Genomic DNA, 14,529 nt, shown 5'->3' on the forward strand with positions numbered 1-14,529 from the left:
GACTGGGAGCGAGAGCCTTAGGGTAGCGACGGGGGCCGGAGAGCTGGATGACCGCGGCTGGGCAGAGATGAACGACGACGATCAGGGCGATCTAAACAATGGAGTTTGGGTGAAAGAGCTCGAGCGCATCACGATGGTGGGGAGCTCGATGGTAGCTGCTTGACACGAGCAGAACGATGGCCATGGCGACCTCGAGAACAACGTAAACAACTATGGGGTTGGGAGCCCCAAGGTCAATGGTGGAAGAAGAGAGAAATGCCAGAAAAAGAGTAGGCCCTACTCTCATTTCAGGATTAGCGAGTGTGTTATATTAGCATCCATGTGTCATACCCTGTCGTATTTTGGACCATCCGTGATACCTTTAGCAAGTTGAGATGTCTAACACACGTACTGATCACTCCGTTCTGGTTTACTCGACAATTTTGAACAAAAAGTTTGTTTACAAAAACTTGGTTATGCATGAAATCCAATGCCTACTTTCCAATTTTTACTCCCATAACAAACAATCATATCCCATTCACACTAATCTATAAAGTTGTTCCACTTACTTACTACCCATTCCAGTAAATAATACTCCCTCCATTTCAAAATGTTTGACACCGTTGACTTTTTAGTACGTGTTTGACCATTCGTCTTATTCAAAAAATTTAAGAAATTATTTATTCTTTTCATACCATTTGATTCATTGTTAAATATATTTTCATGTATATATATAGTTTTACATATTTCACAAATTTTTTTTGAATAAGACGAACGGTCAAACATGTACTAAAAAGTCAACGGTGTCAAACATTTTGAAACGGAGGGAGTATACTAGAGGCAAAATTATCATATCTAAAATATACTATTTTGTTTTGGAGGTATATCTAAAATGTATAATGACGGCCTACTTTTCAAGTGCATAGTCAAAAGTAACAAATAAAAGAGAACGGTTGGGAAAATTTTCAAGTTAATGGACCTGTATACTAAAAGAGATAATCCAAGAAATGCCATTGACAAACGTTCAACTCTAAGAAATACTATTAACAAGTGTGAGTTCCAAGAAATGACACCGTACAAATGACTTTGTCCGAAAAATGCCATCGCCGTTAGGATTCCGTCCATCCCACGCCGTTAAGTGCTATAGGATGAACAATTTATTTAACGGCATGGGATGGACGGAGCCTTAACGGCGATGGCATTTTTAGGACAAAGTTGTTTGTACGATGGCATTTCTTGGAACTCACACTTGTTGATGTCATTTCTTGAATTTGGACACTTGTCAATGGTATTTCTTAGATTATCTCATAATAAAATAACACCCATGTTATTTTAGGATCATGAATTTTACTAAAGAAAAAAAAGGAAAGGAAACACCCCACAATGCAGCCCATTTCTAACGGCCCAGTCCTCTCGGCCTTCGATTATTCGCGTCAACGGCGAACGGCCCAATCCCCAATACCAAGGTCTGACACTACACCAAAGAGAAAGCGTAAACCCCGTTATACGTAAACGGAACGCGGAGGCGTATGCTGGGCCATCCTGCTCAATTCGACCTCGCCGCCGGCCACCCACTCACCCACCCCGCCGTGAGCGAACCCTACCCAGACCTCGCCGGGAACCAGTCCAAGCGGAGGACGCCGCCGATCACTCCGACGACGAGGACGCCCGCCCGGTACCCTCCCCGCCCCCGCCGCCTCTCGCTTTGGGTTCTGGTTGTGACCTCCCTCTCCCTCGCAGGTAGCGTCTCTCTGGAGGAGATCAAGTACGTGAGGAAGGAGACAAAGATGCTGAGGAGGAGGATCTCGTTATCCAGGACAGGAGGCCGCCGTCACCATCGAGGATTCCAACATCCGCGTTTAACTTCGTGTGTGATTCCTCTTGCCAATATTTTGCTTCATTCATCTTGTGATGCCGGAATTGAAGCGAGCGAGGCGTGCGTGCGTTGCGTGGGTCTGATCTTTGAAGGTTGAGATATGTGGAGAATGAGCTGTTGAAGAAGAGGGGCCAAGAAGATTGATGTGATAGACAAGGAGGAGAAATGACCAGGTCGATGAGCTCAAGGTTTTTAGCCGAGTAGAGCTTCGATGTACTCCTGTAAGCCTAGATTTTTCATGGTTTTGATGTGTTGTGCGTTGTAATGATGGTGCCAATCTGTTTTTTTGCTTATAGGTTAGGAAGAACTCGGAAGAGAGCTCAACGCAGTGGATCACCGGCATTGCTGAAGTTCATCTGCCTATTGTGTAAGTTCTTGTGCTCCTTAGTTTGTTCATGTTTATTAAAGTAAGTTTGCACTGCTTTGTACCATCATATATGCAGATCATCACCCAAAAGTACGTTCTAAACTATACTGGCGTGAATAATCTAGTTATGGAATTCTCTAGGAATATTTCTGGCCATAATTGATGATCTGTGAACCGCTGGTTTTGTTTTACTGCAAGATATTGGTAGTTGTCATATGAAATTCTCGACATTAGGTTTAAGGCAGATTGGAGAAGTGGCATTAGTTAGGGAACCCCTTTAGTTCATATGATTATTTGTACTCCTTAGTTTGCAAGTTTTGATATTGGGACATGGGTATTAGTGCTTGACATTTCCGCAAAAAAACGCCTTGTCCTTACCTGTTGAACAGTATATTGAAGTTACAGCAAGGAAGTTTTCTGTTTAGTTCATGGCTCACTACGTTCTTAGGAAAAAAAAGTGTGAACTGGAAGCAGTTGTGTATATAATAATCACATATTTGAAAGCCGAGAATGTTGAATTTCACATTTTGCAATGCTTGTGAAATTTACAAGCCAATTGTAGGTAAAATCGATTAGTTCTGCTCCAATCCTTTTGCTTTGCGATGCTATCACTCGATTGTAAGGAGCATCATTCTGAACTTACACTTAACCTTACATCTTCTGAAATCCCATTTGGGGTCCATGTGGGATGTAGAGGCTGGATTGATATCCATTATCTAAAAAATATTCTGAAAGCCCATAAGGGCAATAATTCTTTCAATATATAATACCTTTTTGAACATAGTTTCTGCTACCTGTGATACACTGATCATGATGTTACACTGTTACTAGTCTGTGTGGTACTGTGTTCAATAGCTATAGCAGTTTTCAATCAATATGGCAAAGAAGAATAAAAAAAATGCAACCTAATATACAACTTATCTCATCATTACAGTACAGTCCCAGCAGATATTTCAAGAAAAGAAAACTACAAGCTTCATACACTTCTATATACTAATAGAGCAATGGGAGAAAAAAAAATCCCATTGTCACAAAATTTCAAATGATAAGGAGCATCCTTGCTTGCAGTTCTGACGACTGATTTAAACTGGGGTGTGAATTTGGAAATGCAAGCTGTGTTGTGATGCAAAACCTCAGTGCTGGACCTGCTGATTGCCTCCTTGTTGCAAATTAACCAAGCTAAAATATGTTCCAGAGAGGCCCTTGGCCATGAGGGATGCGTGTGTGCCCTTCTCCACAACTGTCCCTTTTTCGAGCACAGTGATAAGGTCGCAGTTTTGTATAGTGCTGAGCCTGTGTGCGACCACCACACTTGTTCTGCCAATCATCACCCGATCCAGTGCCTCTTGTACCACTTTCTCAGACTGGCTGTCTAGCGCACTTGTAGCCTCATCCAGAAGTAGGATAGCTGGGTTCTTCAGGATGGCACGGGCAATTGCAATGCGTTGTTTCTGCCCTCCTGATAACTGAACTCCTCTCTCACCACACCACGTGTCATATCCATCCTTCAGGTTGCTGATGAAGTCATGTGCATTAGCAGATCTTGCTGCATCCTCAATTTCCGCCTCACTAGCCGTTTCTGTGCCATACACAATGTTTTCTCTGATTGTACCTGCAAATAGTGTTGGCTCTTGGCTGACCAGTCCAATGTGCCGCCGCAGGGCTCGAAGATTATATGCTTTGATATCCCTTCCATCTATCTTCACCGACCCCCTAATTGGGTCGTAGAACCTCTCTATGAGCCCAATGATGGTTGACTTGCCAGAGCCACTTTGCCCAACCAGGGCTGTTGACTTGCCTGGTTGGATGCTCAATGTGAACCCTTTGAAGATTATAACATCTGGCCTTGATGGGTATGCAAAATCGACTCCTCTGATGTCCACCTCGCCTTTGAGCTTCTCTGGCTTGTATCCCTGAGGGTTGTCAGGATCAATTTCTGTTTCCCGGTCAAGAACAGCAAATACTGAAGCAACTGCATCTGCACCCTTAGCTAGGTCTGTTGTCATGCTTCCTGCATCTGCAATCACACGACCTGTGCTTACTAGAATCATGAAGGTTTGGAAGAGCTCCTTAGCACTAATGTGGTGCTCAGCCATAAGCCTGCCACCATACCAAAAGTCAAGGGCCCATGTGCATGTCATAAGGCTCATGGAGGTGCCGAGTCCGAGCCCTGCAAACCATGATTGCCGGATGCTTTCCTTGCGTGGTCCATCTTGTGATTGTTCAAAAAGGCGTAAGATGCGCTCTTGGGATGAGAAGGCTGTAATTGTACGAAGATTGGAGACTGCCTCAGCAGCTAGCTTGCTACTTTCAGCTTGTGCATGTATTGATTTCTTGGACATGCTCTTGAGTAAGACACGGCGAGCATAAAAGCAAACAATGATCAGAGGCTGCACTGCTATCATAACAAGGGCCAAACGCCAGGCAATGACCAGACCCATGGTGCATGCAATAAGCACTGCTGAAATAGTCTGGATCACCAGAGCCATTCGATCACCCACGAGAGACCTCACCTACAACAACAACAAAAGTATGGCAGGTCAGTCACAATTCCATTTTAATTATCTACAATTCTACATACTTATTTTGATATATGGACTTACAACGTTGGCGTCCTTAGCTAGCTGTGAGCATATGGCACCACTGGAGTTCTCGTCACGGTCAAACCACCCAATTTCGAAGGTGAGGATCTTTGCAAGCATCTGCTCCCTGATTCTCTTGGTGAGGTATTCCCCCATTGCACCAAAGTTGTAATGCTGACCAATATTTATCAAAAATGAGAGCACTGCTAGACCTACGAAGATGAGTGCGTAGGTCCTTGTTTTGTCCTTGATCTCCGCATGATCTGTCAAGAAGTAGACTGAGATCATGCTTCCCATGGCATATGCATATGCTGGCTGGATGCCTCCAAACACAACTGCGCTAAAACTCCCCATTAGTGCTTGCTTCCACTCTGGTGCATTAAGCATAAGTAGCCTTCTGAAGGATGGCACTGGAAGCTTTGGCTTCTCAGTGTTGTCATCATCTCTTGCATCACCCAATGACCTTGCTGAGCTTGACCTGCTAGCTGCAGAGAACCTCCTGCTCATGCTGTGGCTGCTGGACTGCCCTACAGCGGATGTACTACCAGTTACACCAATCTCATCAATCTCATTTGAATCTCTGGTCTGTTGAAGGCGCACAAGAGATGAATAGAGGCCATTATCATTGGCAATGAGCTCATCATGGGGTCCCAGCTCCTTAACCTCACCGGACTGCATGACAGCAATTATGTCAGCATTGCGGATAGTGGATAGGCGATGTGCAATCACAATAGTAGTCCGGCCCATAGATGCCAGGTCAAGGGCCTCCTGTACAACGCGCTCTGACTCAGTGTCCAATGCACTAGTGGCTTCATCAAGGAGGAGGATCTTGGGTGATTTCAGGATTGCTCTCGCAATAGCAATTCTCTGCTTCTGCCCCCCAGACATTTGGACACCACGCTCGCCCACCTGTTGTTTTTATTTCAAACTAGGTCATTACTAGGATAGGAATGCTGATATGATAAACGTGTTTGAAATGCTTAACAGTATGTGCAAATATTGACCTGAATACGTTCTTAAAAAAAAACATGCTCAGTTGATAAGTCCTATAGACACTACGAAAGCATAATTATGCTAAGGATATTGTTATCTTGTTTCAAGGGTGACATCAGTTTTGTTTTTCGAGAAAAAAGTTGGCTCATCATTTGATTGTTAGACGTGATTATTCTTACCCTTTTGTACTAATCACAAACAAACATAAGCACTAACTGATGAGAGTGAACTTCATAAACTGTGGGTGTCGGTATCCCATCTGTTCCATGAAGATTTCTAAAATCTTTGTGCAGCATTTATAAATACTTTCCCAGAATACTGAGTTCAAATCATACCCTTATATGTAATAATACTCTGTTCCCTTGCCCACATCAAAAGCCTGGTTTTAAAACTGATCGAAGCTCTGAGGCGCAGTGTTAAAAAATAGTCACCACTGCTTTAGGGGATGGGATAGGCACATCAGGTTATCTTGATTCCTTAGTAATTTTTTTTCAGTAGTTGTACAGTTATGCTTGACATATTTTAAAAGGTTCAACTAGTATTCTGCATTTCTGCCGTACTGATATGGACCATCTTTCTTTCAGATTTATCTTCTAGGAAACAAGTTATGTTTCCTGGCGAATAAAAAAGAAGTCAAGAGGCAAAACTTCTATACAAATAGAAAGATGCAAGGTAATGGTTATCAAGTATCAACATGAAAGGGCCTTTTCCGTATTTGTACGAGTGAGTATGAAAGGTCTAGTTTGGTCCTCTAATATTAGATCTAAAATACTACACGTGTGTCAATGATCAGTGCGTACATGCTCTGAAAAAAGCTTGACGAACTAATAGTTACGATATTTATCATTGAATACTGTAGACGCACTAGCAGAATTTTACTATTTGTCATTTTGTATCACTCTTTCCTATCATGTTCCTACGAGTGCTTGAACAATGAAAAATTAAAGTAAAGTTATCAAGTGCCTTCCATTATTATTGTTGAACTCACAGCATTGCAGATATTAGGTGGTAGGTATCTGATGGAGAGGATATTTTTTAGTGGCCTGTCAGGTCATCTTGTTAACAGGTTTGCCCACATCAAAATCTAATGTTAAGTGCCCCACAGCAGGTTTGCACAAAGTAGAAATTGCTAGTGCTGCGGGTCCAACCATGAATAAACCTTTCATGTTTCAAGGTTTACATGCATGCCACCTAAGGATCCATATCATTACAGTGATTTTCCATTATTAGCCAAAAAAGAGAGATACTCTTTTACCATTATAAGTTTTGGTTATTTTGAATGATTCGCATTGGCAGCAAAGGGACAAATCAAAACTATAACGTGAGAATCATTTTAATTTTCCATAGGTAAAACTGCCTTTTGAATGCGCTCATGTCACACGCACATGGGCAATTTGTTCTGTGAAGGTCTAATATATTGCTGTCAAAATCGTTAGAGCATGATAGGTCCTGGGTGAAATCCTATTTCTGGGAAAGTTGGAGCACCATAAAATTGTTGACTGGGAATCCCTTTTCTGGTTTCTAGATTTGCAAAAAGCCTCTAGCTGTTTACCTTCAGTGTCCACCGACCATGGAGTCACACCCTGAGTGGTGGGCCAATGGTTCCTTGCCTTTTTCACTTGCGCTCATTGTGTTTTAAGGTTGCTAGTTTTGTTGCCATGGTTACGGTTGCTATAATGTGTTTCTTGTTCTTCAGGTTTTTTGTCTGGTTTTCCCAAATAAACCGTTCACTGCATGGTTTGGCCTCATTCTCTCCTTAAAATGAGAAACCTTATTCTTTAATATAACACCGGCAAATTCGCTTTGATCTTTCGAAAACAAAACTTGGACTAATCGCTCTACGACTCCTATGTCTCACCATCAGCAATTTCCCAGAGCAGATGCTTTCAATTTTGATACCGCCATCACTAGAAATGAATCTCGATGGAATGGTCTTTATAGCAGCCTTAGAGGTAGTGCTGCAGCTGTACGTTATATGGAAATATGGCCATCTACATCATGGAGGATGAGTTGAGTCGTGATCATGTTGGAAGTGAGATAGAGAAACCAGGCATTAAGCAATTGAGGTTATGAGCGTGGATCGCTTTTGTCTACGTCCACATGCGGAAGCTGTAGGTCCCACTATAGAGTGTATAACGACAGATTTTTTGTCTAAGGGATATATTCAGTTCTATGTCCTGATTCTTTTTGCAAGTCATGTATGGAAGGTATCTACTAGATCATTCATTCAATATTGAGAATGAAATTATTTCTCATCCAATTTTGGATGGATGGTGGACTGGCAGGTCTGCTGGAGAGGAACTATGCTGAAGCAGCGGCAAGGAAAGCTGCACCTCAAGGTGACTACCTGTTCATCCCAGGCAATGTGTAACAATTTAGGTGTTTCTGTGACAGCCCAGAGTTATTTTTTGTGTTCTTTTTTGTTCTGCTGTGGTTATTCATGCAATGTATACGATCTTATGATGTGATTATCAGATGCACCGAGTTTAAGCCTTTAGCTTGTTTGTTTTATTTGTTCTCACTTTCAGGACTGCCATAGTCTTCAGCGCCTGATTGGGGGTATGTATTTTCACTCTTCAGGTGTCCATAATTTTTACTGCTTTACTGAAAACATCTTGTAGTGAACTCCTTGTTCCATGATCTTTTCATTGCTCTTAGTTCCTGATTAGGTTGTATCATACCAGAAATATGAAGTATGATTAATTATATATGTTTGTTCCCTAATAGTCCTGGGATACTTAGATAATTTAGAGTGCTCAAAGGTACCCTTCCCTAATGTAAGCCTTCAGCTCAACCTATTCACCGAGACATGTACATAATGGATTCCTATACTATTTTAACCATGTGAAGCACTTTCAAGCTATTGATTTTTTTTAATTGATTGCTGTCCTTTCCTGTATAATGTCATACCATAATTATATGGTTTTCTTGTTACTTCCAGGGTTTTTTTTGGGTTTTTTTTTTATTTCAGTAGGGATAACATTAAGGTCTTGTTTGGATTTAAGCCAAAACTTTTTTGGGGTTTGCTACCAATTTTTTTAAGGTTTACTTTTTGGGGTTTGGTACCAATTTTTGTTTGTGCCAAAACTTGCTAAGGTAAAAACTGGCTTCAAACCAAACAAGCCATAACATAATTTAGGCGTGTCATTATTTTGGGGAACAAAAGGCAGACAGCTCTCTGAATCTCAGATTGCATCAGTGCCTTTTTTTTTTCTTTTTAATTTTCTTCTCTTGAGCGCACAAGCAGGCAGGAGTGCAGGACCGTGTCCTCTGCCAGTGACGTGGCGCCTGCAAATTATAGCTAGCCAGCACTAATAACAGATGGATGGAGTAATGTGTGTGTGTGATTATGTGTTGCTTCCAAACAAAGTCTATACTACACTAGAAACAAAAGGTGTTGCTTCCAAAAACAGCTTTTACTCCTTGCTATCAGGCTTGAAAATAAATTAATAATACTCCCTCCGTATCTACCTTTATCCTAAGTCAATTTTTAGAAATTCGTGTAGTTTAACAACATGTAAATTGTATATTACAAAAGTGATGGCCAAAAATACAAATATTTAATTAAGGATAAAGCTAAAATGACTGATCATTTAAACGGAGGGAGTATTAGAATGGTGTCCCAAAGCCACAAGCAACCTTTTTTTTTAAAGACTAGTTGCCACCTAATCTTGTCTGATCAGTTGGGGTACAACTTATTTGGCTAGATTATGTTCGAAATATTCTACTATTCTAGTCCTGCTGTCACATTATGAACCTACGACTAAACTACTAACTCCTATAGACGTTTCAAAATGTTGGGTATTTGCACATGGATCACAGAAACTCTAAGAAACAGTTCATGCACTCACTCACTCATGTACCTGGAGTTTGTCCCCTGGATTCCCTTGACTTTCATGTGTGTGAATTTCATGATCATAGTTTTATAGCACTGTGCTGGCTGGGGTCATGTTTCCCATACATATGTGATATGTTGAGGATGTGTCTTTTCACTGAATCAGATAGCACTTCCCAACTGTAGTTCAGTTTTTTTATTGTCTAAGGAAAAAGATGCATATATAGCATGCATGCAAGTTACTTACTCCAATTGCAATTTATCCATTTATTGGTTAAAAAAAAATTGGATTCATGACATGCATGCAAGTTACTCTAGTCGCAATTCAGCCATTTTTTTTATTTAAAAACAAATGAGAATAGGATGCATCACATGCATGCAAGTTACTGCTAGCTTATGGTCATGATAGCAACAGAAATCTTTGAAAAGAAACCTGGACATTGACTTGCAAAGATAAGAAACTTTGTGCTGAAATGACTGCATATTTGCATATATGCCAAATTGGCTTAGTGGAAGTAGTTGTATTACCAGTGGAGAGATTGATGCTAATTCTGAGATAATTTTACCTGTGTGTCGTAGCCCTGAGGCAGCTGGGAGATGAAGTTGTGTGCGTTGGCCGCCTTGGCGGCGGCGACCACCTCCTCCGCCGTGGCCTCCTCCTTTCCGAACAGGATGTTCTCCCTGATGCTGGTGGCGAACAGCGCCGGCTCCTGGCTCACCAGCCCCATCTGCGCTCGCAGCCACTTTAGCCGGAGCCTCCGGATGTCCACGCCGTCGACCATCACCTCGCCGGCCGACGGGTCGTAGAACCGCTCCAGCAGCGCGATCACCGTCGACTTGCCGGACCCGCTACCGCCGACCAGCGCCACGGTGCGCCCCGCCGGCACGCGGAGGTTGAAGCTGACGAAGATGGGGCTCTCTGGCCGCGACGGGTAGCAGAACTCCACGTTCCGGAACTCCACCTCGCCGGTGACGTTGGCCAGCTCCTCACCGGTGTCGCTCTCGGAGTCGATCTTCGGCACCCGCCGGATCACCTCCAGGATCCTCTCCGCCGCCGAGCTCGCCTCCGAGAAGTACTTCACGTTGGACAGCCCCGACCCCAGCGCTCTGCAATCCCATGCAAAAGGTACGTCAATGGCGTCTCGCCACCGTCAAGAATTATGAACAATGGATCAAAGTCACCGTTGATGCTTTTTACGCACAGGCCACCGACGACAATGGCGGCGGAGACGGCGAAGACGGTGCCGCCCTGGTATCCATGGTACATGACGAGGCGGCTGCCGTACCAGACGTTGAAGGCCCAGATGGCGAAGGTGATGCCGTTGCTGCCGACGGCGATGCCCTTGGCGAGCCCCTGCTTGAGCCCGAGCCGCGCCGACTCCTCGAGCGCTGCCGAGAACTGAGCCATGGTGGTCCGCTCCGCCACGAACGAGTACACCGTGCGCGCCGACGACACGGCCTGCTCGGCGATGGCGCCGGGGCGGGTGTACTGCTCCCTGATCCGGCGGGCGAGGCCGACGAGGATGCGGCCGTACATGAACCCCGGGATGATGAGCAGCACCACCGACGGCAGCGCCACCAGCGTCAGCCGCCACAGCAGCGCGAACCCGACGGCGTAGCTGCCGGCGAACATGGCGGCGTTCATGACGAAGTTGGGCACCTTCTCGCTCAGCACGTCCTGCACCACGAGGCTGTCGTTGGACACGCTGGTGATCACCTCCGCCGTCGACCCCTTCTTCAGGTCGAAGTACTCCACGTCTTGCCGGAGCACCGCCCGAAGGTACCGTGCCCGCATCCGCGATGCCTGCCGCTCCGCCGTCCTCGCCCAGCAATACCCCTCTGCTCACACACACGACACCCCTCGCCGGCGGCGTCAGCTCGCCGTCGCCGCAGCATTGGCATGCAACAGGTAAATTGATCATAAATGCAAGCTCACCTAGGAACGCCATCACCCAAGAGGCGGCGGCCAAGAAGACGAGGTTCCTGGCGTTCTGATGAATTCGACATCATTTCAAATTTCAACGGCAAATTCAATTTCAATTTAATTCAATTCAATCATCATTTCAGTTCAGGATCGAGCTGGGCGGCGAGGAGCTACAAGGTACGTACCACGTTGACCTTGGAGCTGAACTCCTTGACGATGTCGGCGCCACTGCCGAGGTCGTTGAAGATGCGGCTGGTGATGAGCAGCATCACCGGCGTCGAGATGCCGTCGCCCATGGCGCCCAGAAGCCCAAGCACCATCAGCGCCACGTCCGCCGCGTCCGCGTGCATGAACACTGTCATGAACGACGAGAACACCGGCCTCGCCTTCGCCTTGCCGGCGCCGCCGTCGCCGCCTCCCATGGCCGTCGTCGGCGAGTTCTCAGCTATAGCTTGGTAGCTATCTAGCTCAATTTGCTGTCTCCAAGTGTGACAGCTAGTTGTAATTGAGTTGGTATAGCTTTGGCCTCTTCTTTTATTTTTTTCAGGCCGTTTAGATGGTAACCTCTCTGACTTGAGAGAGTTAGAGAGGCCTTGTATATACGGAGTATATAGTACTCCAGTTTAGTTGCCATGCCAGCAGTTGCATGCACTAGTAAGCAACTAGTCTCTCGGTTTCATATTACAACTCGTTTTAACTAAGTTTATAGAAAAAACATAGTCGTATTTTTAATACAAAACAAATATATTATCAAAATATATTTAATGTTTGGTTTAATTAATTAACATTGGTGTTTTTGATGTTACTAATTTTTTTTATAAACTTAGTTGAACTTAAAATAAATTGGTTAAGAAAAAGTTAAAGCGACTTGTAATATAGAACGGAGGAGGTAGCTATTGGTCAAGGGGATGTGCATCCATGTTTGGTAGGTAGCCGTGGTGGCTTTGGTGTGTCATTCTCTATCTTTTCCACACACACACTTTAAATTTGCTGGCTTTTTAGAAGAACAATGGTAATGTTTCGCTTTTATTTTGCTCATGGTAAAAAGATTGTGTTTCGCTTTTCGAGGGGCAAAAATTAAGTCTAATTGATGCTATTGATTAATAAGATCGTGATCGCGAGGAGGATTGAGATGTCTCGATGGACATAATAGAATCTTAGGTTCAAGGAATTTACACTCTTTAATAAAGACTTCGCTTGCAAAGATGTAGGCCAAATGAAAGAGACTTAAGCATGCTTGTTGATATAATACTAGTTTATTTTGAGAATTAGGATTTAATTTGATGCACTAAACCTAGAGTAAAAACCATAAGATGACCTAAATCTGTGCCAATATATTTCTAGTTGGTTCATAATTAATCAACGGAATGAGTATGCAGTTTTTCTCTTAAAATGCCTATAGGAGTTAGGTGCCATGCTACACCACACTACTGAAACTGAATTGGTGCCGGTTGGAAACCGGCTATAGATGTCGGATATCCTAACTGATACCCAGTAGACGACACCTTTGGCTTCAGTCATCGATCCCGCCGGCATCTTTTACTTACAAAGGTGTCGGTTTTGAATACAGAACCAACACCTATACTGTCATATAGGTGTCAGTTCTTAAATTGATTGGCGTATGGACAGTTTTACATGTGACTTTTACAGGTGACAGTTCGTAAATACAACTGGCACCTATAAGAAGCATATATGTGCCATTTGTACACCGGGCAGGACACGGGACAAGGGTTATAGGTGTTTGTTTGTAAGTAAAACCAGCACCTATATGTTAGCAAGAAAAAAAATAAAAATGATAGGACCTACCAATTTCACATACATATCACACAATAACAGAAATTCACATCACTTCAAACATACAACCACATTCACATTCAACCAAACTATATATATTCAATTCCACATCCACAACCCTCATCCCATCCCCCCCCCCCCAAACCCACCCACACACACATAAAAATTTGTAAATTCCTAAGTCTAAAAATTCGAAGTCTAAAATTCAAACTCGTACGGTTATTTGATCATTGAAAGTTGATCTGATAACGAAGTATATCATGCCGCCTAAAGGTCGACCACATATTTGATTATCTTATCACCCATTCAAATTTATCATTCTTAATCCGTCGCCTACAAATAACAATAAAACCATCAATTAGGAGTTTGTCTTCACGGTAGATGGTTTTACCATAGTACTATAGCAGGGCATGGCACAAATTAATTAAGATAATAAAAAAATTAATGACCAAGCCTAAATCGACATGTGCTATAACATTCCACGCACACATATATTAAGCCTAACAAATTTCTCCATCAGGATCTATCTATTCTTCAACCCTGTCTCAATCAGCTAGAAACAGGAGTACCATACAAAATGAAAAAACTAAACCTGATTCAACAACAGAAATTAATGAATCATCAGTTAACTACCACCACTCTGTATAAAAACCAAATTTTTTTAATGCATATGTTTAAAGACTAATCACTGCTCCTAAACAGGAGACGGCAAGGTTGACTTGGGGATGAAATATGTATAGGATGTGAATATTTTTTTGGAAGGCCCAAGGCCTAATGCGTCACTAGTGACGACTGTGCTGCGCTGTAGTGCTTGGCCTCGTTTCCTTGGGGCGTGAAGAGAAGTAATGCGAGGATAAGAAGGTAGACGCAGCTGTACACAGACAGCTGCATGCATTCTCATCTAGCTAGCCGCTAGCCGAGGCAAATTGAGATCCATGACGCTGACCTCGCCATTAAAGATAATATATATCACGGGGTTCATCTCACAATTCATCTGTTGATATGAACTAATTACTTTTTACTAATTAGCATAGCTAGTCGTCTATCCGCGCGTTGCACGGGCTATTATCATTTATTCACTCCGTCCCATAATATAAGAGGTTTTGAATTTTTACTTACACTGTTTGACCACTCATCTTATTAAAAAAAATGTGCAAATATAAAAAACGACAAGTTGTG

At 43.2% G+C, this 14,529-nt stretch overlaps 1 protein-coding gene and 2 long non-coding RNA genes across 3 annotated transcripts; 2 read left to right on the forward strand and 1 right to left on the reverse strand.

Moving 5' to 3' along the window:
- Positions 1-1,513: 1,513 nt before the first annotated feature.
- On the forward strand, positions 1,514-10,630 carry LOC4328569 (uncharacterized). The gene is made up of 7 exons (XR_010739128.1): positions 1,514-1,654; positions 1,720-1,846; positions 1,948-2,076; positions 2,152-2,222; positions 6,382-6,469; positions 8,083-8,136; positions 10,212-10,630. It is a non-coding gene; the product is annotated as an uncharacterized lncRNA (long non-coding RNA).
- On the reverse strand, positions 2,783-12,040 carry LOC4328570 (putative multidrug resistance protein). The gene is made up of 6 exons (NM_001409371.1): positions 11,742-12,040; positions 11,569-11,623; positions 10,835-11,471; positions 10,199-10,739; positions 4,826-5,713; positions 2,783-4,735 (listed from the first exon to the last, which is right to left on the reverse strand). Exons 1-6 carry the CDS (start codon positions 11,976-11,978, stop codon positions 3,356-3,358), a joined length of 3,738 nt encoding a protein of 1,245 aa, NP_001396300.1. The 5' UTR covers positions 11,979-12,040; the 3' UTR covers positions 2,783-3,355.
- LOC136355063 (uncharacterized) lies at positions 11,470-12,337 on the forward strand. The gene is made up of 2 exons (XR_010739129.1): positions 11,470-11,611; positions 11,705-12,337. It is a non-coding gene; the product is annotated as an uncharacterized lncRNA (long non-coding RNA).
- The last annotated feature ends 2,192 nt before the right edge of the window (positions 12,338-14,529 follow it).

The sequence above is a fragment of the Oryza sativa genome, chromosome 2, assembly GCF_034140825.1.
Source record: "Oryza sativa Japonica Group chromosome 2, ASM3414082v1".
Taxonomy (NCBI): Eukaryota; Viridiplantae; Streptophyta; class Magnoliopsida; order Poales; family Poaceae; genus Oryza; species Oryza sativa.

Bases quoted from the DNA above. Each gene is read 5' to 3' on its own strand.
- LOC4328570 (NM_001409371.1), bottom strand. From the start codon at position 11,978: ATGGGAGGCGGCGACGGCGGCGCCGGCAAGGCGAAGGCGAGGCCGGTG. The intron at 11,624-11,741 runs GTACGTACCTTG...CGAATTCATCAG, and splicing joins TCAGCTCCAAGGTCAACGTG to AACGCCAGGAACCTCGTCTT. The intron at 5,714-10,198 runs GTAAAATTATCT...TAAAAACAACAG, and splicing joins CTCAGGGCTACGACACACAG to GTGGGCGAGCGTGGTGTCCA.